Source organism: Gekko japonicus, unplaced genomic scaffold, assembly GCF_001447785.1.
Source record: "Gekko japonicus isolate JY-2015 unplaced genomic scaffold, Gekko_japonicus_V1.1 scaffold415, whole genome shotgun sequence".
Classification (NCBI taxonomy): domain Eukaryota; kingdom Metazoa; phylum Chordata; class Lepidosauria; order Squamata; family Gekkonidae; genus Gekko; species Gekko japonicus.
The window spans coordinates 572,969-596,318 of record NW_015173136.1 but is presented as its reverse complement, the minus strand read 5'-3'; the positions used below and the strand labels follow the sequence as shown (position 1 = coordinate 596,318).

The 23,350-nt window shown below is 40.7% G+C and overlaps 1 protein-coding gene across 1 annotated transcript in view; it reads left to right on the top strand.

Annotated features, from left to right (window-relative positions):
* FAM175B (family with sequence similarity 175 member B) overlaps positions 1-23,350 on the top strand; it is a 35,338-nt gene that overhangs the window by 1,753 nt on the left and 10,235 nt on the right. The window contains 6 exon segments of the mRNA XM_015422196.1: positions 5,487-5,577; positions 11,375-11,411; positions 15,056-15,122; positions 18,294-18,484; positions 23,048-23,105; positions 23,108-23,169. Coding sequence (XP_015277682.1) covers positions 5,487-5,577; positions 11,375-11,411; positions 15,056-15,122; positions 18,294-18,484; positions 23,048-23,105; positions 23,108-23,169 — 506 coding nt within the window.

Below are 23,350 nucleotides of genomic sequence, written 5' to 3'. Positions count from 1 at the left end.
CTTATTGTGAATTGCAACTTGCACATGCTCTCCAATATGGTGTAGTGGTTAGGAGCGTGGACTCTAATCTGGGAGAACCGGGTTTGATTCCCCACTCCTCCGCATGCACCTGCTGGTGTGACCTTGGGTCAGTCATAAATTCTTTCAAAGCTGTTCTCTCAAGGACTGTTCTCAGGACAGCTCACTCAGCTTCACCTACCTCACAGAGTGTCTGTTGTGGGGAGGGAAAGGAGATTGTAAACTGCTCTGAGACTCCTTCGGGTAGTGAAGGGCAGGGTATAATCCAATCTCTGTTTCTTCTTCTCTGTGGAAATGCCTTTTTATCAATATGCTTTAATTGTTTTTGCAATGATGTATTAAATATACTTTTATATTTGTACTATTTTGATTCCCCAATGAAGCTGCGCGCAAAACACATAGGGGTTATACAATAATTAAAGATTTTTTCCTTTATACCATTTGTTTTCTCACCTTCATTCTTTCCTCCTATGCCAAATAAAACTTCTGGAGTCCACCCATGGGTTCTTGCCACTGCACTGTTTCATCCTATGTGTGTTTACTGAGAAGGATGTGACCTACTCCCTAGTAAGTGTGTATAGAAACATAGTCAGTGAATGCATTCCCATTGAATTTTCCAGTTGTCTGAGCTGAGGGCTTAGGCTAGAAAGAAAAGGAAATAAGTCAAAACATAGCTGGATTCCAGGAGATCTACAGAGTCCCTGTGAGTTGAAAGCTGCTTGGCTGATTAATTAAATATGATGTAGAGACTGAAGTAATGCAGTGATTTTCAAATGATGGCACATGACACTTTGGAAGTGTAGCAGGGCTGTTTGTCATGGGTGTCGAGACAAGGTGGTACAATATTTCAGTTATTTCTAGGTCAAGGGGTAGGACGAGCATCTGAGCACAAGTCAAATGAAATTATTTTGTGGGGTGATTTTTGCTTTTTTGTTTGCTTGTTTAAGAACAACTGAAGCATGTAAACCTATCCCAGATCTACAGATTAGAGTAGTTTTGCATAATCATTTGCAAAACTAGTTTGCTGATGTTCATATGTTCATAGTGTAGAGAATGGAATGAAGGACATAACATAGCTATGTATGTTCATAGTGTAGAGAATGGAATGAAGGACATAACCGTAGACGTGAAGCAAAGTGAGTCTCAAGTTACAGATTGAGGTAAAGATGGGGTCCAGGTCTGAAAAGTTTGCAGGTGATTGTCCTAAGGTGTTTCCATGGTCTCCTATCTACTCCCCTCCCCTGTGTGCCTCTTTGCATTACTTTACCTCTGTAGGCATCAGTCTTCTAGTTAAACATAGTTATCTTTCGCTTCCCTACATTTGCTTTGCAGCTGTTCCTGTTGGAGTGCTTTTCTATTACTTTCATTCAAGTGTCGCCTTTAAACACATCTCTCTTTCTCCAATTGATTTCCCCATTCCCTTACTTCCCTAATGTGCTCAGTTTAACTTTAAATTGCAAGCCTGCATGCAAAGAACTTAATTGAACTAAAGTGCAAGTCCCTGCACTGCCCCAGTCACATAATATAAATACTTAGTCATTTTGTAGAGTTATCTTTTAGTGTACACAGTGAACCTTGTTCAGTTACATGGCATTCATGCAAAGATTTGTGCACCATATCTGTGACACATTCCCTACATGCATGGAGTGTGCCCCATTTCCTACATTATCTGTGTTCTATACACAGATGTAAAATTTCTGAAAATTTTGAAGCCGTGGGGGGGGGGGGAACCTGGGGAAGAAACAACAGAAATGTTGGGAATAATTGAAATACATGCAATAGTTATTTTCCTATCAAACTTAACCTTCTTTTACTTGTGGAACAATGTAAAATGCATTGTTTATAACCTAGTTAGCATAGTTAGTATTTATTTGGCATATTGATGGAATTTAAAAGTATAAATATCTAAAAGTAAGAAAAATTGTAAGTATACTCAGTAAAGAGCTGTAAACTGCTGTACCCTGTGATACCATAGCATTTGTTGAATGTGAGGGCGATCTGGCTGCAACATCTGTCACCCCATTGATCGCCAGGATTGATTTGGCTGATCTGGCTGGCTAGGTGGGTGTCCCCTACCTTCCTCACTTCTCCATGTGCATCCCTCCCAAAGCTGTGTGTTTGGTCGAAGAGGATGACTATCCCAGATAAGAGTGTACCATTCTTCGGTCAAGGGTATACAATAGCTGCGGTCCCCTGCTAGAACCTCCAAACAAGCTCAAGGTCCATAGCACTTGTATCTTTAATTTTTTGCTATTGGGAGAGGAAATAAAAAAATAAATACTGAAGGTAAAACAAATTTTGTAGTAAAGAAGAGTATATTATTTGGACAAACTCTGAAAGAGTCACAGTAGGTAGGACTACCAACAGGTTGGATATTAACATTGTGAAAACACTGAATTCTTTAATAATGTATCATCATCAAATATTATAGCTATTTAATTGTTGCCATAATTATTACATTTAAATAAAAAATCTTGAAAATAGTGTGGTGTAGTGGTTAAGAGTGGTGGACATGAAACCTACTGGGTGATCTTGGGCCCGTCACAGTTCTCTCATAATTCTCTCAGCCCCACCTGCCTCACAAGGTGCATGTTGTGGGGAGCAGAAGGGAATGTGATTGTAAGCCGCTTTGAGACTCCTTCGGGCAGAGAAAAACAGAGCCTAAAAACCAACTGTTCTTTTACAGTATAAGAGGCTTTTTCTCCAATAGTCCCCAAAATTTCACTTCCCCCCATTTTTTTCCTCTGCTATTCATTTGGAATGAGTGAAATTTCATAGTTTTTTTAGTGCTCCTCACTAAAATGTGCTATACATTTTGAATGTGAAAAATCCTGCCATAGGAATGCTATAAGAGAATGCCATAGGAATTCTAAAAGAGAAAATATCTCATAGAAGTTTCTTTTCAGTATTCACCCAACTTTTCCAGTTTTTCCATCTCAAATGGGAAAAGGTCCTCAGAAAAAAGTGATTCCCTAACCCCCCCCCCCCAGCTCTAATTTCAGGTCATACTTTTACAACTGCTCAGAATGGGAGTTCATTGGAGTGTGTCCTTAGAAGGCATTAAACACTTTGCTGTGGGAGGTGCATATCTCCAGACATGGCTTCAGGGCTGGTTTAAAGAACGTACACATTTTCCAAGATCTGAAAATGCAGTAAGCATCATATCTCTGGAATGCTGTTGTAGGGATACTAGTTGTGATAAATTGAGAAATAAGCCATGCTGGAAGCCAGAGGCACAGATTATATCATTTGTTTGAAAAATGTCTTTGGATTACTGGAATCTGGTGAGAAATGAATTGACACTAAACGATGAACTATTTAATTGAATCTATGCATGATTGAGCTGCTTGTATTATTTTGCAGTCTACATGTGCTGTCACTTGCAGTGTCAGGAGCCCATCTTTTTTTGCCTTACTGGCCTTCTGAAGCTTCTCTTAAAAGAGCATATTTATACAGCAGTTCATTTCTAATTGTGTGTTTAAAGAGCTCATTCCAGTAAAATATGTTTATCTACAGAAATGTTATAAAATACTTCTCAAGACTTCCATGTGGAGTTTTCAGTTTTATTTTTCTATATGCGTTCCTCAAGGGAGATCTGTTCCAGAACACACCTGCAGAGGCAATCGTTATGTTAGAATAGGCACTTAATCATGTGTTTTTAGACGGAAACTAAGCCCCTCTGGTTAAACAGTGCTTAACTCTAATTTCATAATGCTTCATAAAAATGCTGTGTGTGCCTTCTTTTATAGCCATTATTTGCTGTCTTTGAAAACAACATTGATTTGCATCTGAATGGTGTTTTAGATTGCTGCTAATTGTGTTTGAATTTAGTTTTTATGTGAGTTGCCCTGAGGCCACTTTGAGAGTTGGTTTCAAATGTAAACTTTGAAAAATATTATTCCTCAAACCTGCCATTTATTGGGGTTAATTAACCCCTCCAATGGTCTTAGTTATAAGGCAACAGAATATAAACTGCACTGCAGACCCCCCTCTATTTCTTAACTTAAACTCTTTTTAAATAGGCAAACATTCTAACTTAAACAGCAAAGAAAGGTCTCATGTTCTTGTTCTCCATCATTAATTTTTACAGCTATAATCTGAAGTTATTTAGTGCTTTGTAGAACCTCTGTCTTCACATTAAACAACTTTGACTGTTGATCTAGTGAAACATGAATGAATCCTCTTTGCTTTGGAAAGTAAACTTCTGGAAGTGCCAGCTGTTCCAAAACTGAAAATAGGAAAGTTCTGGCTGCTGGACTGTGACTTTTGTGTGTTCTTTGGTATCACTTCATAGGTCTCTATTATGTCGCTAACACATTATTCTTTCAGAACAGAGCAACATGCTATTGTTTGTGGTGGCTATATTAAGCCTCTGGCTTTCAGTTTCCTTAGTTGTGCTTGAGACATTCAACGGAGAGTAAAGGAGCTTTGAAACTGCTATCAGCATGCTTTGCCTTTGTCCTCTAGTTCTCATTTTCACAGCTTTCTTTCTGGGGTTCATCTGATTTTTGGTAGGCCTGCAAATTCTCAAAGAAGCACGATGCTTTGTATGAAACTTTTAAGATAAAATGCCTTTAGCATGGAAGGGATGCAAACAAGACTCCTGCTGTGAGAGCAGGGGGTAGACACTGCTCATAGAGAAAGCAGTGATCCTGAAGTATTGGACTTAAGCAGATTCATTTGAAAATGCTTGTATTTCTCATGGTACCTCTTTTCTTCCCCCTTCCCTTCTTTAAAATACTATCTCCTGAAGAAGTATTTATTTTATATTAAGGTCATAACTGCTTTATATGGTTTTGCATATCAAGTTTAGTTAGCCTCTCAGAGAAGGATTTGTTGCAGTCACTTTCAAGACTGTGGTCATCAAGTCCGTGATCCCTGGTGGCGCCTGAAAATTGCTGATCTATAAACAAATCCAAAACAAATGCATCTTTTACTAAACAAATCCAAAACAAATGCATCTTTTACAAACGTTAACTCAGAGGTGTTGAACTCATTTGTTACAAGGGCCGGATCTGACATAAATGTCACTTTGTTGGGCCGGGCCAGTAACAATATTATTTTTTACTGAAAATATAAACAAAAGCTTTTGATTCCTAGGAGTAAAAGCAATTGATTTACTGGGGAGCCCACAAAAGCCCCAATAACTGTATTCTATCATATGTAAGACTAGTTTTTTTCCCCCAAGGGAATACCATAAAAGGGAGAGTATATTATATTTCCATACATACCAGTTGCTTGCAGGCCTGGTAAGAGCCTTGAATGGGCCGGTTCTGCCCCCCAAGCCTTATGTTTGACACCCCTGCATTAACTATTAGGAGGCGATCTTCCATGCCATATGTAAAGTGACCTCAACACAGGAAAAATACATGTATTTGTTTTGGATTTGTTTTTAGATCAGTCACTTTCAGTCACAGGTCACAGATTTGTCATTTTGTCACTCTCTAAAAAGCCTTTCCTTTTTCTAGGAAGGATTTCTTCTTGGTGAAGTAAGACAAGAAGAGACATTTAGTATTAGTGATTCACAAATCAGCAACACTGAATTTCTGCAAGTTATTGGTAAGTAGTACTGTGTCTACAGATTCTGTAGGCCTTGCCTAATTTAAAGTTTGTTTGCAAGTGTCCAGTGGCACCTTAAAGACTAACACAATTTATCTCAGCATGAACTCAGCCTACTTCCACAAATGCACAGAAATGTACACCCATTAGTCAATTAACCAGGCTACCTGGCTCAAATTATCTGTTTACATGCTCTCTTAAAACTGCTGTGGGCAGAAATTCCAGAATCAGGAATTACCATTTGAACATACTGTTGCCTACATAAGCAAACTCTGAAGGTGGTCTTGATGGGGGGGGGGGGGGGGATCAGAGGAGAAAGTTGTGTAATAATGGGTGAGTTAAATTCCCTTTGCATTGATTGGTAAATGTGAGTGTTCAGCATATGATACAGAATCAGCATTTTAGGATACTATATCTGAGGAAGATAAATAGTGGAATGAAATGGAAATTCTGAGGTGGCAAAAGCGGAAGTACCATGTCAAGCTGTAGGTGAAGGATGTTGCATTTTTAATGCGCTCCCAAGTAAAAGGTCTGTCCAAATAATTAGCCCATCTGGGATAGAGCTGGTCCTTTTCATGTTGTGCTGGTTTTTTTACACTTACAGGGAATTGTCAATTTAGCAGGATCTAGAAAACTATGATCTTGCACCTGCTATCTGAAGTGTTACTGTCTATTCCACCACCTCAGCATGCTGCCATCTCCTCACCACTTCATTCGGTTGCATATCTAGACCAGGCTTAAGTGTGTGTTGGAGCAGTTGATGATGGAGCTAAGTAGGGAGGAAGTAGCCCTGGACTCGGTCTTGAAATGTAAGTGGTGATGTACTGATTGAGGAACAGTGATCGGTGCAGTTAAGGTCACCTTTCTTTATATACCTGGAAGTTTGCCTGAAAAGTCCAAAACGATCGTGTTTGATTTGGTAAGAGAAAACTTCTCAAATTATGACTTAGTTAAAAGGAATACAAAACTGTATGTATAATGCTGAAAAGGAACGGTACTACCATATCTAGGAGGCTGCCAGCATAGTTAACAAGGAATGACAGGAAGTCCTCTTAAAAAGTGAAGGTCTTATGCAAACATGATGAACCTGAATGAGTACAGGTGTTAGCAAAACAAATACAAATTGATGGTAAGACAGGTGAAAAAGAGAATATGAAGTGCCTGTTGCAAAAAACATGAAGACAGACGATAATTTTGTCAGACCAGGAAACCAGCCAGGAAGCTGTTGGAGCAGCAGTGTAACCAAGGGGTGAGAGGATTGCTAAAGGAAGCTGTAGAATGTAGAGAAAATGAGTGAATTCTTTGTTGGTTTTCTATGGAAGTTGTGGGGTAATTACTTACTTACACTGGAGCTGCTGTTCCCAGGAAGGGATGTCAGAAAAATTAATTCAAATTCAGGTGACAGTAACTAAATTCCAAGCCTAACAGACAAATTGAAAGTGGATTGTTGAATCTGGATAATGTGTACCCTTAAGGAATTAAAATGCAAAATTGTTGGTCTCCTTACAAAAAATATGCTACTTGTCACTAAGATAAGCCTCCCTTCTAGAGGCTATATATTGCCATTTTCTTTTTAACTGGACCCCAAGAAGATCCAGGAAACGACATGCCATTTAGCCTAATTTCTGTTCTAGGTGAAGTCATGAAAAACTTTGTTAATTGCATAGAGAAATGAGCCCTAAGAGCCCTACTGAGGAGGAATCAGCATAGCTGCCTTAAGTCCTGTTTCACCAACCTTTAGAAGTTTTTTGAGAGAGCTGACAAACATAATGACAGTGGTGAGCCAGTAGAATGGACATTACATACTTGGTTAGTGTAGAAAACTTTTATATGCTCCCTCACCAAAGGCTTTTGAGGGCAGAAGTAGATGTTACAGTGATCGCAAGTCTGACCATGGCTGCCAACAACATTTTACAGACGATTGTGGCCGTTTAAAAATGCTGCAGGGCCATGGCTGTTTCAACACTTGAAAAGGCACAGGTATGGGGAAAACAAGATTTCCAAGTCTTGCTGCGCTGCAGGCCCAGTCAGGATTGGGCCCTCATGGCATTTTTGAATGGCCAAATTCTTCTTTAAAATGGTAGCAGCAGCTATGGGTTGGACCGGTGGCTACTGTAACATCTAGTTTGGCGCTAAGTAAACTTAGAAGCCAGGGAGGAACTGATTAAGCAGAAAGTAGAGAATAAGTAAACAGCCAGTTCTGACAATTGAGTTTTTAAACCATGGGTTTCACAGGGAAGACTGTTGCAGTTAATAAATTATCTGGAATCCATAGTTAATAGCAAAATGCCCCAATTCTCAGATGTCACCAAATTAAAAACGGTGAAAACACAAATTGAATGGTCCAGAGCTCCAAAAGCATCACTTCAGAACGGTGTTTGTCAAATGCAACTCAGTGTGAGAAATGGTAAAGTGATGGCTGTGGAGTCAAAAATCTTAAATTTATACACCGGTGAGGTCTGAACTTGCAGCAACTGGCCAGGAAAGAGACCTTGTTTTGTGCTAGGAATTATTAGGAAAAGGTCTGAAAACGAAATAAAGTATCATTACTGTCCTTGTGACCTCATAATAAATCTATACATCTAGAATACCATGTGCATCAAAAAGGATTTTGTGGGTCTGGGAGAGGGCTGTCTGCTACATTAGAGCACTTTGTATGAGGAAAGATGAAGGAGTTTGATGTCACATAACCACCCTTCTAAGAAGGTGCAGATGCCAGATGTTCTGGCTCTTGGAAGGGCAATATGTGACACGAGGACTTCTTAATTTAGTGGGAAAAAACCTAATGGGGAGGATATGATATAAGTGTTAGTAAAAGCATGCATGGATGGAGAAAGTAGTTAACTTTTTTCCTTCTCCTTCAATATTAGAACTTGGGGAGCACCTAATGAATTGATGGGCCAGTAGATTCAGGACAGGTAATTCTTCTCTCAATAATAAACTAGTGGAATCTACTGCCATAGGCACTAGTTGGCTTTAAAAGAGGTTTTGACAAATTCATCATGAATATGGGCATCAATTACTATTAGCCACAGTGGCTGATGGAACCTCCAGTTTAAGAGGCAGTAACACAGTGCAAAGAGACAAGAACAGGAAGAGGTTTTGGCCTTTGTATCCTGCTTGTACACCTTCTGAGCTGCATATAGTTGGTCACTGTGAAACACAGTGCTGGGCCAGATAGACCATCAGGCTGATACAGCTCTGCTGTTCTTATGTCTTATAAGGCCAGGTTATGAATGTTTTTAAATAAAACACATATTTGGTACAAATGAAAAACAATGTATAAATCTTAGAAGTTGTGCTGACTAGGTATTTTTCATTAAGTGTTGTAAAGTTTCTCATTGAAACTGACTTGAACACCCATCCTGCAGTTTGTTTGTTCTTCCCCACAACTGTCCTAAGTAGTATCTTTAAAACATACAATGTTAAAGGGCTGGAAAATGTTTTACTTTGGTTGTTTGAGAATTTGTGAATTACATGCATCTTTGATAGTGAAGAGCTATCACTGATAGCACAACTTGTATTGTTTGGTTTCATTTACTGTTAAGTACTTAATGGGTGCTGAATTCTTTGAAGAACAGGGCAGTTAAGTCAGTTTGATTCCAGTGAGATCTTGAAGCTGAAGTTAGTTTCATGTGTTCTTCCTACCCCAACATTATGCTACTTGATTTCCCCTTGAGATATGTTAACTAGTCCCAGGTGCATATTTGTGGATTTGTTTCTGTATAAAAGAGTAGCTAGGTCATGTGCATCCATGTGTATCTTGGTATTGTGTTTTCCACTTCAGTAGTTCTCCAGCTGAACTGCAAACTATCACCCTATGTTTGGGCAGTTTAAAATAGGATTCATTCTCTAAAGGGAACAAGGACTACTGAACTGGAAATTCAGTAAAATCACTGGGGTCGGCACTGCTTACGTGTGTAGTGATGCAGTTTTCTTAAACCTCCTCTATGAAGGCTGATTTATCTTCTCTTATTTTGTGCCACATGGAAATGAGTGTCATAGGTGGGGCCAGTAGCATTAGTATTTCTCAGGCAAGTGAAAATTGAGTAGCGTAGGATTCTCCCCTTTCTACTGTTTATTGAGCTTGTTGTTGCTCTCTTTTTCAAACACTTAAGACTTGTTCCTTATTTCATATTGATTTTTATCTCTAGCTTTCATTTGTATTTTCTAGGCTGTTCTGGTTTCTTAGTCCAGCATCTGATAATTTATTTTCTTTCCTTGATCACCCTTCTCTCTGTGTCGATTGTATGTCTCTGTGCAGCCCTAGACTGTAGTCTTATTTTTGCAAGGTACTTAGCAGGTTTTAGGTTTATATCAATAATAACTAAATGAGAGGCCTCAATGAGAGCATAATTCACTGTGTTTCAAAGTTTATTAGACTGTGCACTTCATGATTTCATCTTCCTGCAGGGGCTCAGTTCTGAAGAAGTGCTGATGGAGTTACTCTAGCAGAACCTTGTTTCCTTACCTTCCCACTTTCCTGCTTCAGTTCATTCCAGCCACTCCTAAGATGGAGCATGCAGTGCAGCGCCATTTCTAAAGATTCACTGTTTCCTAAAATTAATAACATTGAGTGGGTGCCAGTGCTAATGCAACTTTAAGCAAGCTTGCCGGTGTCAAACTTGTAATTAGTGTTTTGGGTTATCTCTCAGAATTGTGTGACAAGTACATGTATGTTTTATTGATTTATAAATGGTGTGAACCAAAATACATATAATTTAAATTTTAAAAAATCAGATTATGAAGTCACCTATGTAAGAAGTCAAATAAAACATAAAGTTAAAATTATTTCTGGTTTTTCTTCTCATGTGATGGAAGGCATATTGTAATCTCCAGTTTTATGTGCATTTTGCAATTTACAGTGCTCTGCAGGGAGGCAGTGAAATGAGTTCTTTGGATGTGCTTTGGACTGGTGACTTCCTTCTGCGTTTTCAGCAGGCAGTAGCATGACAACCACTGTTTTAGAAAGCCATAACTCCTAAGTATATTAGCAATTAGAAAGGCAAACTTTGTGCCTATCCAATCCCCTTTGTGTTTGACATGTTCTGAGGAACTGGTCTCCTTGTCCCAGTTTAACAATTCTTGATGTGCTTAGTGATTTTGGGGTGGCTGGAATCTCAGCCAAAAATTTAATTCCAAGTGGGAAATACCATCTTATTGCCAGCAATGACCAAAAAATCAGGTTTTTATGAGATCACATTGCAGAATATCTTCTCAAATTGGTGAAGAGAAGAGCCTCATGTCTTGCTTCTTATGGATTTGAAGTGATGGACATGCATTTGCAACCTAAATTTCAATGTATTATTGTTAGAACGAGTAAATATTTCTGTTACATCATGATAAAAAGCAATCACTTTTATGAAACATAGTGTAAGGTATATAATGCCCAACTTTGAAAAACATTTCATGATATGATAACTAGATTGTGTCCATTTGAATTACCAGATTTGAATTAGAAAAAGATATAGGGTTAAATCCTAAGCAATTTCCTGCTTTTATGACATTTCTATCAGTTCTTTGGATCCCACTACAAATCCCTCTCCTATCCTCTCCAAGTAGTACATGAGTTTCAACTGGGGATGTTGGGGGAAAATAAAATAAGTCATATCTAAAGATCTTACACTCTTGGTTTTTGGGGGAGAGGCTGGTACTTGAGGCTGTTATAAATATGAAGGCAGTGTTTGTTCTGGAAGACAGAAATCCTTGTTTACTTAGTGTCTCGCACTTGGAGAAGCTACAGCTCCTCTAGAATTTCTTCATTGAACTTCAACTAAAATGTATTTTCTTACTACAGAAATCCATAATCACGAGCCTTGTTCAAAACTCTTTAGGTAAGTTATTCTTACCTTATTTTTTCTGTACTCAATGTAGATGGGATGAATCATGTGTTCATAAGACTCATTATGTTGACCAGAAGGAGCTTCCAACCTAGTCTAATTTGTAATATTTTAATGTACTTTAGTTAGTTAGGTTAGTTAGGTTGTCCTACTGAGTATGAGGTACCAGTTGCATAAAATAAGAGGAAGCACTGATTAGACCATGACTAGGATTGTTTCCACAGAGGAATAGACTTGTGTGGTTTCCCCACTGCTGGTGCAGCTACCCATACAGCACCGTGGCAATGGGACTTCCACTTGTCAGGCCTCAGCAGTGCCCATCCCCCTTCCTCTGGGCCACTCTGGGACAGTGTCAGGGAGACTCTGGTTTTTCACCCACATGGCAGCCATCCAAAATTTACTGTAATCTTTCCCAAAACTTCACAACAAAGCAGGTTTGAGAAGGATTGGAGAAATGGGGCAGGTAACCCGTGTGGAAATGGCCCAGACCTGGAAGGTCAGTATGTCATGAGCATGGAAGTAAATTTTTACTATATGTATCATCGCATAAGTAATGCTATACTCAGCAATTTTGTAAGTGGAGTAATCTGAGCGATATTTCAAGATTTTTCCTTACTACTGACATCTATGGATACATTATATTCATTAGATAATTGACATAGGAAAAAGAGAAGACACAGTAAATGATGGGAAAAGATTTCCCTATATTTAGTGAATTAAAGATACTCAGTGTGGGTCTTGCACTGCCCTGGATGGCCCAGGCTAGTCCAATCTTGTCAGACCTTGGAAGCTAAGCAGGATCAGCCTCAGCTAGTACTTGAATGGGAACTACCAAGAAAATCTAGGGTTGCAACACAGAGGCAGGCAATGGCAAACCAGCTGTGAACTTCTCCTGCCTTGACACCCCTGTATGCCGTAAGCCGGCTTCAACTCAACAGCAAAAAGTGCATCTCAGATTCATTTTTTTCTCCTTTTGATCAAAACATTTGTATGAAGCTTTTTCATCAAGCTAGTAGGAATAACCTTCCAATTAAAAGTGTTGGTTGCTGAAAGCAGTAGGCCTGTGTACTTAAGAGTTAAGATTATTAAATAGTGCTTGGCATTAGTAGTGTGTTCTGTTTCTGCTGCCTTTGTACACAGAAATATTTCAAGGCCTTGCACCCATCTTGGTCTGAACATGTAATGGCTAATCTTCAGTGATCCACTTTAATACACACATAGTTGTGACATTGCCAGTTCTAATAATTTATTTGCTTGCAATGGTAGTCTGTTTTTTTCACACATGTAGGTGGAATAAATGCTCGTTCTTAACTGTACCAAAACGCTGAGCAGAAAATTGCCACCAGCCAGTCTTGGTGCAGTGAAGTACAAAATCATTCTGAAAGGAGCCTAAGAATTGGGCAGATGGCAAAATTTTCAAATGCTCTCCAGGACAGGGTATATTTTTGTCATGGTTACTCCAGGAAGGACGGGGGAGAAACAGTGGTGGACGACCCTGCATCCCCAGTCTCCATGGAGCCATCTGACTGTTGTCTGTCTCTGAAATGATAGCTCACGTGCTTCACTGGGTGGCTGCCACCACCTGTCACTTTAAAATATCTGAGGCAGAGTCTGACAGGCCCACTTCTGCCCCTCCATCTCACCCGTATCCGTCTGCCCCTTATCCAACCAAACATGCCTACGCATAACCCAGTCCTTTTATGGCTGAGCAATCTGGGGGCAACACACAGTAAGGCTCTCAATACCACAAGTTTTAATTTTATCGGGGGGGGGAACAGTAAGAAGGGAAGGTGTAAACAATTATTTGAAGGGGAGACAAAAAAAACAGGGAAGGATTTCATACACACAAAAGAATGCAAAACTGGGCTAAACTAATACAGAAAACTAGCACAGCCTGCTTAACCTGTGTCCTGGCTTATTGTTTTCCCAAATCTTGCACAATGTTGGCTTGACATGGGCCTATCCTGCAAGGGTCTCCTATTCCCTTGCTTCCTCTGAATTTCTACATCTAGTGGCTATGGAGAATCAATTAACGAAATAAATATCAGTGTTAATGTTTAGCATGCCAGTGACTTCTGTGAGGTACTTAAAGGTTAGCCACCACCATTCCGATAGTTGAGTTGGAGCTGAAAGCATTTTTGATAGGTCTCATTTTTAATGTATGTTTTCCTTGTGGTTCAAGGGAACTTAAAAGCCAAATTTAAAACAATATACCATAAAAATCCAACCAGTTGCATCTCCCCAAGAAAATGTGTGCAGTCTCCCCCTATTAAAAGCACGTATAATGGCCTTGAAGCATCTCCTAAAATTTCTAAAGCTAGTCCCCCTCTTACAGTTTGGTATAGTGGTTAAGTGTGTGGACTCTAATCTGGGAGGACCGGGTTTGATTCCCCACTCCTCCACTTGCACCTGCTGATGTGACCTTGGGTCAGTTACAAGCTCTGGCACAGATGTTCCTGAAAGAGCAATTTGTGTCAGATTTCTCTCAGCCCCACCCACCTCACAGGGTGTCTGTTGTGGGGAGGGGAAGGGAAAGGAGTTTGTAAGCCTCTCTGAGACTCCCAAGTGAAGGGCAGGGTATAAATCCAATCTCTTCTTCTTCTTCTTCCTCAGGGAGCTTATTCCATAGGATGGGAACTGTTATAGAAAAAGCTTGGGCTCTAGTTAATGCCAGGCAGACTACCTTAAGTAGGGGAACAACCACTCAGAGAAATAAGGATGTTCTGATTTTTTTTACTGTAATACTGTATCTGTGACTGACTGAATATTTTTGAAAAGGCAATATGTTATAAGCCAGTCTCAAGTTGAAATACATAAAAATATTGCATCTGAGTATACATGTGTTCCTGCTGTATATAGACTACACATATAAGTCTTGGAGTGAGCCTTAGACTGCGGTATACTCACTCACCCCCTGCACTGAATTATATGCATTATCTGAGGAGGCTCCACTCCTGAAATCTGTCTAATGATATATCACAAGTGTGAGGCCTACTTCCTTATAAAGATGTATGAGTTTGCTGTGTTCAACACTTAGACAATCCTATATGTGTTGTTTTTGTGTCCCAGTTTATGCAGGGTATATAAGTGCAGTTCATCCAAGTGAATTTTTCTCTTACTACTAAAGCAGCTGGCAGGCATGAAAACAAGATTTCCAAGCATCATTTCCCCAAGAATTAGTTGAGAGAGGTTCACTGACTTGGACCCAGCCAGCAGTGGAAGATGAACAAATTTCCCCAAATTCTTCACCTCCCAGCAATCTCTTAATGCCAGAAAGATGATTCCTGGAGTTGTGGCATTTTTGGGGACAAAAAGCCATGGAAGTGGTGGGAGGGGCCCTGTGCAGTGAAGATAGGGTAGGAGCAAAATCATTGATGGTTCATTGTCTCCAAGCTGTGTATCTTTTATTGGTGAAATGGTAGTAGTGGCCATAACAGTAGCAGTGTTGTTTTAAAGGGGCCAAATTTATTGTTTAGTTGTCTAAAAATCCCACAATTTTCTGTGGTTCGTATTATGTACAGATAATGTACAGAGAATGAGCTGTCTATTCAGCCTAGATACACATCCATAAAGTGTATGCTTTTCCATTATATATGATTATGATATGTAAGCCAAGCTTCTTCTTTTTCTTTCCTAAGCTTTTATGACTATGCAGGCAAAGTCAATGAAGAGGATTTGGACCAGATTCTCAAGGATCGGCGAAAAGTAGGTTTATATATTTCTAAAATTGTTCTTTTGTGTGTGTAATGACTAACATGCTGCAAGAATAAATTCCAACTAATGTTGGTTGCTCATGATGAATCATGAGGGAATGGCTGAAAGTCTTAAGTACTTCAAAAGTTTGCTATACTTCATCTGCAGTGCCTATAATTTATGTCATCTTTGAGGGGTGGTGTTTGTGTTCAGTGCAAAGACAGGCATGTATATCAAATGGGTGGCTTTAGAATGTATGCTAAGGAAAGATGATGCATGAAATGCTCTATTGTACTTTCTCAGTGTTCACTCATTGCAGCAGAAGCAGTCAGTTTATTATTTGGAAACGTCTAATATCAGTATAAATAAATTCTCAAAAGTAGGAGATAAACAGCATTCATTTTTAATTTACAACAATAAAGTTGTAGCAAATGCAATCAGCAATTTATCTCTAGTACCAGCATTGCTAATAGAAACCTGCAGTGCCTAATTCCAGTACATACAGAGATTAAAGGCCTGCCTGAAAAGACAACCATGACAGTGCCACTTAACAGGCTTATCACCTAGAGTTGGGGCATCTCAGACAGTAACAAGTTCACAAATATGGGTCCACTACCTGAAATGTTTACAACACTTTAAAGTAAGTCTTGCCTCTATGTGGAAGAGTGCCTTCAGTGAGCAGAGATCCAAATAGAAAGAAAGTACTCCCTTGGACGTCATGAACCCAGCCCATATAGGACTTTAAAAACATAGAAAGAGCCCTGCTGGATCAGACCAGGCCAGCATTCTGTCTCATACAGAGGCCAGCCAGTTCCTCTGGAGGTCCAAAAACAGGGCATAGAGGCCAAGGCCTTCCACTGAGGCAGCCTCCTGGCACTGGGATTCAGAGGTTCCCTTTAGTCACTATGGCTATTAGCCACTGATACACCTATCCTCCATGAATCTGTCTAATCCCCTTTTAAAGCTGGCAATGCCCGTTTGGCCCGACATAGCCACCCCTCCCCTCCAGATCAAATGGGCGCAGTCACACAACCACATCTGTCAAGCGTTCCCCAGGAATACTCACCTCATCGTAGAATGACTTGGAGCTGGCTTAAAGAGGCACCACATCACAAGTGGTGTTTTCGGTTCCCCACACATTCATTGGGCATGGCCAGATGTCCAAACACAGGGGAGCACACGCAGAAGGGATAGGTGGTCTGAACCCACAGAACCATCCAGCAAGGAAAGTGCTCACCAAATGCTTCTGCCATGTTTAGTTGACCATGTGCCCACCAAGGCAGGCAAATTCCTGGCCCTGCTGTCCTGGGCTTTGTTTTGTGTGTGTGTATGTGATGGTGCTCACTGGTACTGAGTACTAGCACCATGGGGGGAGGGCTCTCTCAAATTCTGATCTTCATTCACTGGCCTGCCCTGCTCTGCGAAAGAGAGACTGGACCCTCTGGAACAGCCTAGTGGAGATCTGAAGAGGGAGGGGGGAATTGTTGGTAATCAGCACAAACCTCCCTCTGGCAGCAAATTTACATTTTAATCACTTGCTGTGTGTAAAGAAGTATTTCCTTTGGTCCACCTTGAATCTACTGCCCATCAGCTTCATTGGGTGTCCTAGAATTCTAGTATTTTGGGAGAGGGAGAACATTTCTTTTGTCATCTCTCCCCTACCCCCATACATAATTTTATGCACCTCTATCATCCCCCCCCCCGTCATATTTTTTCTAAACTGAAAAGTCCAGGCTCTTCAGCTTTTCCTCATAGGGAAGGTGCTCCAAAAGGTGTTTTAAAAGTAAGAACTGGGACCTAGAACTCTAAATGATAGCCAGCAGCACTCCTGTAGAATATGTTATGTGCTCACCAATATTCATCATAAGTATTAATAGCTGCCTTGTTCTGATCTAAAATGTTCAAGATCCAGTCACCTAGTGGCTCATTATGGGAGTGTGGTTGAGGCACAGTCAAAATCTCTGCTCTCCGAGAAAGGGCACAGCTGTTATCAAAGCCAAAGTAGGGTGTGCTCATGGTTAAGGCCCCTGCCTTTGGGTTCAGATTCAGGAGAAATTCTGTTTAAACAGGCTGTTTATCAATTGACTGTGTGACCCTCACTGAGAGCAAACAAATCCACCACTCTTCCAGGACAAGGACCCCTCGCTATGCACAACTCTGTCTTGTCTGGCATGAATTTCAACCCATTAGCAACCTAAAGCGCAAAAATATTGCATCTTGTTCAGATGGAAAGGAAAACTAGGAATGAGCATGATCAGCATATGGACACTCTAGATAACTTTTCCCCAGGGTTTCATAAAGATATTAAAAATCATGGGAAAGTAGATGGAGTTCTGTATACCCCCACAAGAGTTTCCACAGGAAAGACCAACCATCTACAAGCACCATCTGCATTGAGATAGGAATTAAACTGCAGAGTTCAGTTCAAGAGTCAGTGCAATCAAAATTTGCTAAGTGGCTCCAGAGGATCAGCTCCTGGATCACAAACCTTCTTGTCTAGGTGAAGGTGATTGGCCAAGGCAATGGTCTTAGTTTTGAACCCTGTCCCACTTCAGATGGCTCTAGATAATCTGAATCATTCAGGAGTACCTGGAGCTGCTAAGCCACAGTTTGCTTGACTCCTTTGGACTCATCTTCGTCAAAGCCACATAGCAGACTTCTTCTAAAACCAAGGGGACTTCCATGAATATTTTGTGAAATGGTGTCCTATGCAAAATGGTTGGTGTCCAAAGATGTATGGTAGGAACTACCAATAAGAATGGAAATGAATGTTGATTCTTTAATAACTAGTAAAACCAAAAATGATTGTAGAAAACGTATTTCTAAAAATGCAAAATATTAGTGGTCTTTAAGGTATGTTGCTATTATGCCCAGGTTTAGATGCTGAGTGACAGGTATCTGTGGACACATTTCTAAAGTAAATGCATCACAAAATGTATTCCATTATGCATGGGATTATAGATTATGTGAGGAGATTCTGTTTTATGTAAATTACAAGTGTTACCTTAAATGTGAGACATTACATGTTAGAAAACTCCATTACTTCGGTAAACAGTATAATTATGCTTAAGAATACTGGAGTCATGCTGGCTTTGTTAGGAATATTGGCTGTACTTTTAAAGTATTAACAGATAATACCATCTTTATCCTTCAGTTAATAGTTTATCCTCTCTCTTATTGTAGAATGTTATTGGATGGTACAGATTTAGGAGAAATACTCAACAGCAAATGTCATATAGAGAACACATCATCCATAAACAGCTGACACAGATTCTTGGAGTGCCTGACCTTGTCTTCCTTCTCTTCAGTTTCATCTCCACTGCAAATAATTCAACACATGCTTTAGAATACGTGCTCTTTAGACCAAACCGAAGGTAAACAATTCCTGGCAGGGCTGGGGAGAGGGGCTATAATCTGTTCCAAAGATTTTGAATAAAGTGTCTATGGAAGAAAGGGTTTTCACATGCTTCTGTAAGCATATGGAAAACACTATCTTGTGATAAGGTCTTGAAGCTTTCTTCAATACTGTATTTCATAGATAAAGACCAAGTGAGTTGCCTTCTTCTTCATTGTTGAGAACATTCAAAACTCTTCTTGTTTACCTCAGCTTAAATTAGTTTTAAAAATTATAGAAAGTGTTTAAATTAGGGAATCACAGATGAATTACCACTTCTTCTTTTTTTGGTATTTTGCATTTGCGTCTCTGTGTGTGCCCGTGCCTGGAAGTCATGGTGACCTCTGGCGACTCCTGCTGAGACCCAGAGGACATTCAAAGAAGTGACTTGATAGCCCTGCCTCTGGCCCTTCAGGCCCTGGTATTCCAAGGAGGTCTCCCATCCAAGTACTTGCCAGGATCGCCCCTGCTTAGCTTCCGAGATCTTATGAGACCAGGCTTGCCAGGGCTATCCAGGTCAGGGCACAGTTGAATGACATTTGACAGACAGAATCAGAAATATATATTGGGCTTTAATGTTTCCCAAAATAGCAACTTCAGTCTTAAGTTATATCAAGACGAGGCTGTGTAAATTGTATAGTAACATGTTGGGATAATCCCCCAAAGCTACACCTGGGAGTCCTACTGCTAGTTGAGGAACTCCACTGTGCCTCACAATCATACAATAAACTGTCAGCATGTTTGTTAGTCCACCTGTCTGCCCTTTGGTCATTTGCAAACTCATGGGAGTTTTCACAAACACATGGGAGTTTTTGTGGCATCTTAAAGAATAACAAATCTTTCCTCTAGCATAGAATACAGTAAAATGGAAGTTGGAAAGGATAGTTAGATGGTGAATTTCTGCAAAATCTGGAAGAAACTAAAACATTGGTATACGCTTGTTTGTTGTTGGGTCTTCTGTGCAGTCTCACATGGGAACTGTACAGGCCAGCTGCAGCCGTTCTGAAAGTTCATGACAGCACAAGCCGCTTGCCCCGAGTTCAGCGCAGTTTCCCACCAACATTGCCTGTAGAAAAAAGCCTCCCTCAGGTCTTGCTGTGCTGCCACTGAAGAACTTAGTCTCTCTCCCTCTCCAATCATGCTAAAAGAAAAGACATTTTTAATTAATTTATTTATTTATTTATTTAATTTCATTTATACCCTGCCCTCCCCGCATGCGGGCTCAGGGCGGCTTACAGTATACAGGTGCTGCTGTTGTTCTCTCTCTCTCTCCCCCCCCCCCCGCTTCTGCCCTTCAGAGGCCTTGTTTTAAAAATGCTCCAAATGCAGAACCGAGATGGTTATGACACTTGCCTCTTTTGCCTCAGGAAAGGCCATGATGCCTCTTGGTGTATCTTCTCCAACCAGTTTACCCTCAAGGCTTGAAAAGAGGATTTCGTTCCTTAAAGCTGCCCTCTTGAAAAGGAGCACAAGTGTCTCCAGCACACTCCAAGGGCCAAGCACCTGAACATCTGGACCATGTTTCGTCAGTTCCACTGGTTTTGCCGCCAACCCACAACTTTGGAAGAGTACAGAGTGGCAGTTGAAACTATTAAACCTGTCAAGGGGCCAAAGCTTCTGTCCAAAAGCCAAATTAATCATCACTGTAGATGCAAGCAGGTTGGCTCAGGAGGTGGCAGATATCAGGAAAATGGCATCTACACCTTTATGTATTCAGACAGATCTGTAACCAGCTGGGTTATCCACTAGTCAGCCTTTTCATGTCTCAGCAGAATGCAAAGATCCTTGGCGTCTTCAGCCATTTCCATTGCTAGGAAGTGAAGCAAGTAGATGCCTTCCCTCTCCATGGCCAAAAGGCCCCGCATTTCTAACCACCACCCTAGATGCTCAAAATGGTCATCCAGGAGGAGGAGATCTGTGTCACACTCCATTGGCCGAGACATCCCTGGTTCTCAACTTTGGTGGAACTGCCTCTTCAACCTCCTTGGTCCCTACAGTTGGGGAAACATCTACTATTTCAGGATCCCATATATCGTCCAGGCCTGGGGACAAGCAGATTGAGCAGAAGACTTACCGCAAAGGCAAGTTTTCTCAAAAGAGGTCATTTAGGTAATCTTGTCATTCCGAAGAACTCTGATGGTCCGAATCGATAACTGTACCCGGGCAGCCTTCCATAGGTGAAAGAACATCAAGCCCACACAGGTCACTTTAGCAGACATACTCTCCTTCCTACAGAATGGTCTTTCCCAAGGTTTTTGGCTCAAAACACTGAAAAGATGGCCGCACTTGACTACTTCAGTCTGTTAGAGGAGCCTATCTCCACACACGCCAAGTTAAAAGGTTTCTCAAAGGAGTCCTGTCCCCTTATGATTAATCATTTTCCATTGTGGAGACTGTGATTTGAACCATTAAGAGAAGTCTCTCAAGTTTCTGACCTTCTAAGTCTTATTCCTGGTATTCCTGGTACATCAGGCAGAAGGGTCTCTGAACTCAATACACTCTCAATCATCAAGGCTTATGTGTTGTCCACAAAGACAAGGTGGTCTAATGTACAGACCCTAGAGATGAGTTACCTGCTCTGCTCTCTAGGCCACTGACTTGGTGTTTAAAGTTCTCCAAACAGAAAGTGTTGACCCCTTTCCAGGGAGATTCTGTCCTCCCACATTCCCTTGACTTTGGACACTCTTCAAAACCAGGGCTTCCAAGTAAATATAACCAAATCACTTCTTACCTATACAGCACATCAGCTCTGTAGGGGCTGTTCATTGTTCTAACTGCACCTTTCCATGAGAGGACAGGATTATCTTGGACCCTACTGCTAGAATGCTGACGATGTCTTGTCACTTTCAAAGCGCAAGATCCATCCAAAGACTTCACTTGTGGACTGGGGATCTCACTGTGCAGGCTACCCAATTCCTCCATCAAAGTCCTCTTGGCGGCTGTTTCAGCCTTTTATGCCCCTATCCGAAGCCTGTCTTTGTTCAGGCAAAATCAGAATCTTTCCTGAAAAGGTTGACCGAAATTTATCCCTCAGTTGGGACTCTCCACACTCATGGGTAAATCTTTCAAACCCTTGGCTACTTGTTCCATGCTGCTCCTTTCTACCAAGATTGCATTTCAGCCAGGAAAGTAAATGTGATTCAGGCACTCAGGTCAAACCCTCCTTTCTTAAAATTTCATAAGGACAAGATGGTTTTACAGCTTAGACTTCCCTTCCTGCCTAATGTAGCTTCCTCCTTCCACTTAAATGTGGGCATTGTAGTCTCAGTATTTTTCCTTCCCTGAGGGATGCTGAAGAACTAACTTGACATCAAACAGGCCCTATCTTTCTATTTGCATAGGACTGCCCCATTCAGGAAGAATACAAACCTCTGTGTCTTTTGGGAGCCCAAGGAAAGGGTTCTAAGATCTCCATTCAGGCTTGCCTTCTCATTCATCAGTGTTTTCGGGAAGCAGGAATCGAATGCCCACTGCATATCATAGCACACTCCATCAAGGCTCAGGGCTGGTCCTCTGTCCTTAGGCATGGCATTCCTTTTTGAGACATCTGTAAAGCTGCCACTTGGTCTACTCCTCAACCTTCATTAGGCACTATGCCATTGACATGGATTCCTGAAGTGGGCAGAGCCATCCGCCACAGCCCTTTCTACTAAGAGCTTCAGACACCCCTCTTTGGAAGTAAGTTAGCTCACTGCACTCCTGTGTGAGACTGCACAGAAGACAGGATGGTGAAAATATGGTTGCACTTACCTGTAACTGATGTTCATTGAGTGTTCTTCTGTGCAGGCACATGTCTCCTTCTCTCCCCCGTGAGTTCTTCTGGGATCCCCTTTGGATCTACTTCTCTAGTTATGGCCGCACTCAACAGATGGGGGAAGGCAGTTCCCCCTTTTATAAGCAGTTTAGGCAGGAAATGTACCCAGAAAGCACCTTGCATTGTCAGAAACTGTTGGAATGTCTGTGGCTAGCCTGTGCGTGCACAGTTCCAATGTGTGCCTGCACAAAACACTCAAATATCAGTTACAAGTAACTGCAACTCTATTTTTCTCAACTTGCCGTATGTTTACAAAATGCACTTAAGGAAATTGATTCTGAGGGCTGATCTGGGTTCACTGCACAGAGGACTGCAAGCTTTAACTAGTTTAGTAAACAAATTCCCCAGTTTGAGCTTTATTAATAGATGGATGATGTTAATCAGTACAGCTCAGAACGATGCTCTTGTATCTTTAGGGAGAGCTGTTTTGGTTCTTTTGTGTTTCTTTGGGAGTGTGTAAGGAAAGGCCATCTTTATAATTTAGTAAGCAAAACAGCATTCTCTGTGGGTAGCACAGTAAAGTTACTTGCATTCCTTCAATATTTTAAGAGTGTATCTGTACTGATAATATGAAAATTTAAATTGTTTTAATTCAGGCAAATTGTTGATAGATAGAGGGAAACATTAAAGTTTATTACCATGATCAGAATGTTATATAAGGAGACTATTTTGCTTGTTGTTTGGCAGACTTCCCAGAGATTAACAATTCTTCCCATACTACTTCTACAGGTATAATCAAAGGGTGTCGCTTACTATTCCTAATCTAGGCAACACAAGCCAGCAGGATAATACAAGGTCTCTTCAGTGCCAAATACTTCTCAGAATTATGCCAAAGTTATTAAAGAGCATGGGTAAGCATCCCTTTAATATGCCAATATGTCAGTAAAATGTGCAAGCAAATGAGTCAATAAACAACTATTTAGGTGGAGCTCTTGATTATTTTCTTATACTTTTGTGCTTTTCAGCAGTACAGAGGAAGTGAGTTCAGTAGAAAAGCAAAGCTAGCATGACTAGTATAAGAAGATCTATGTG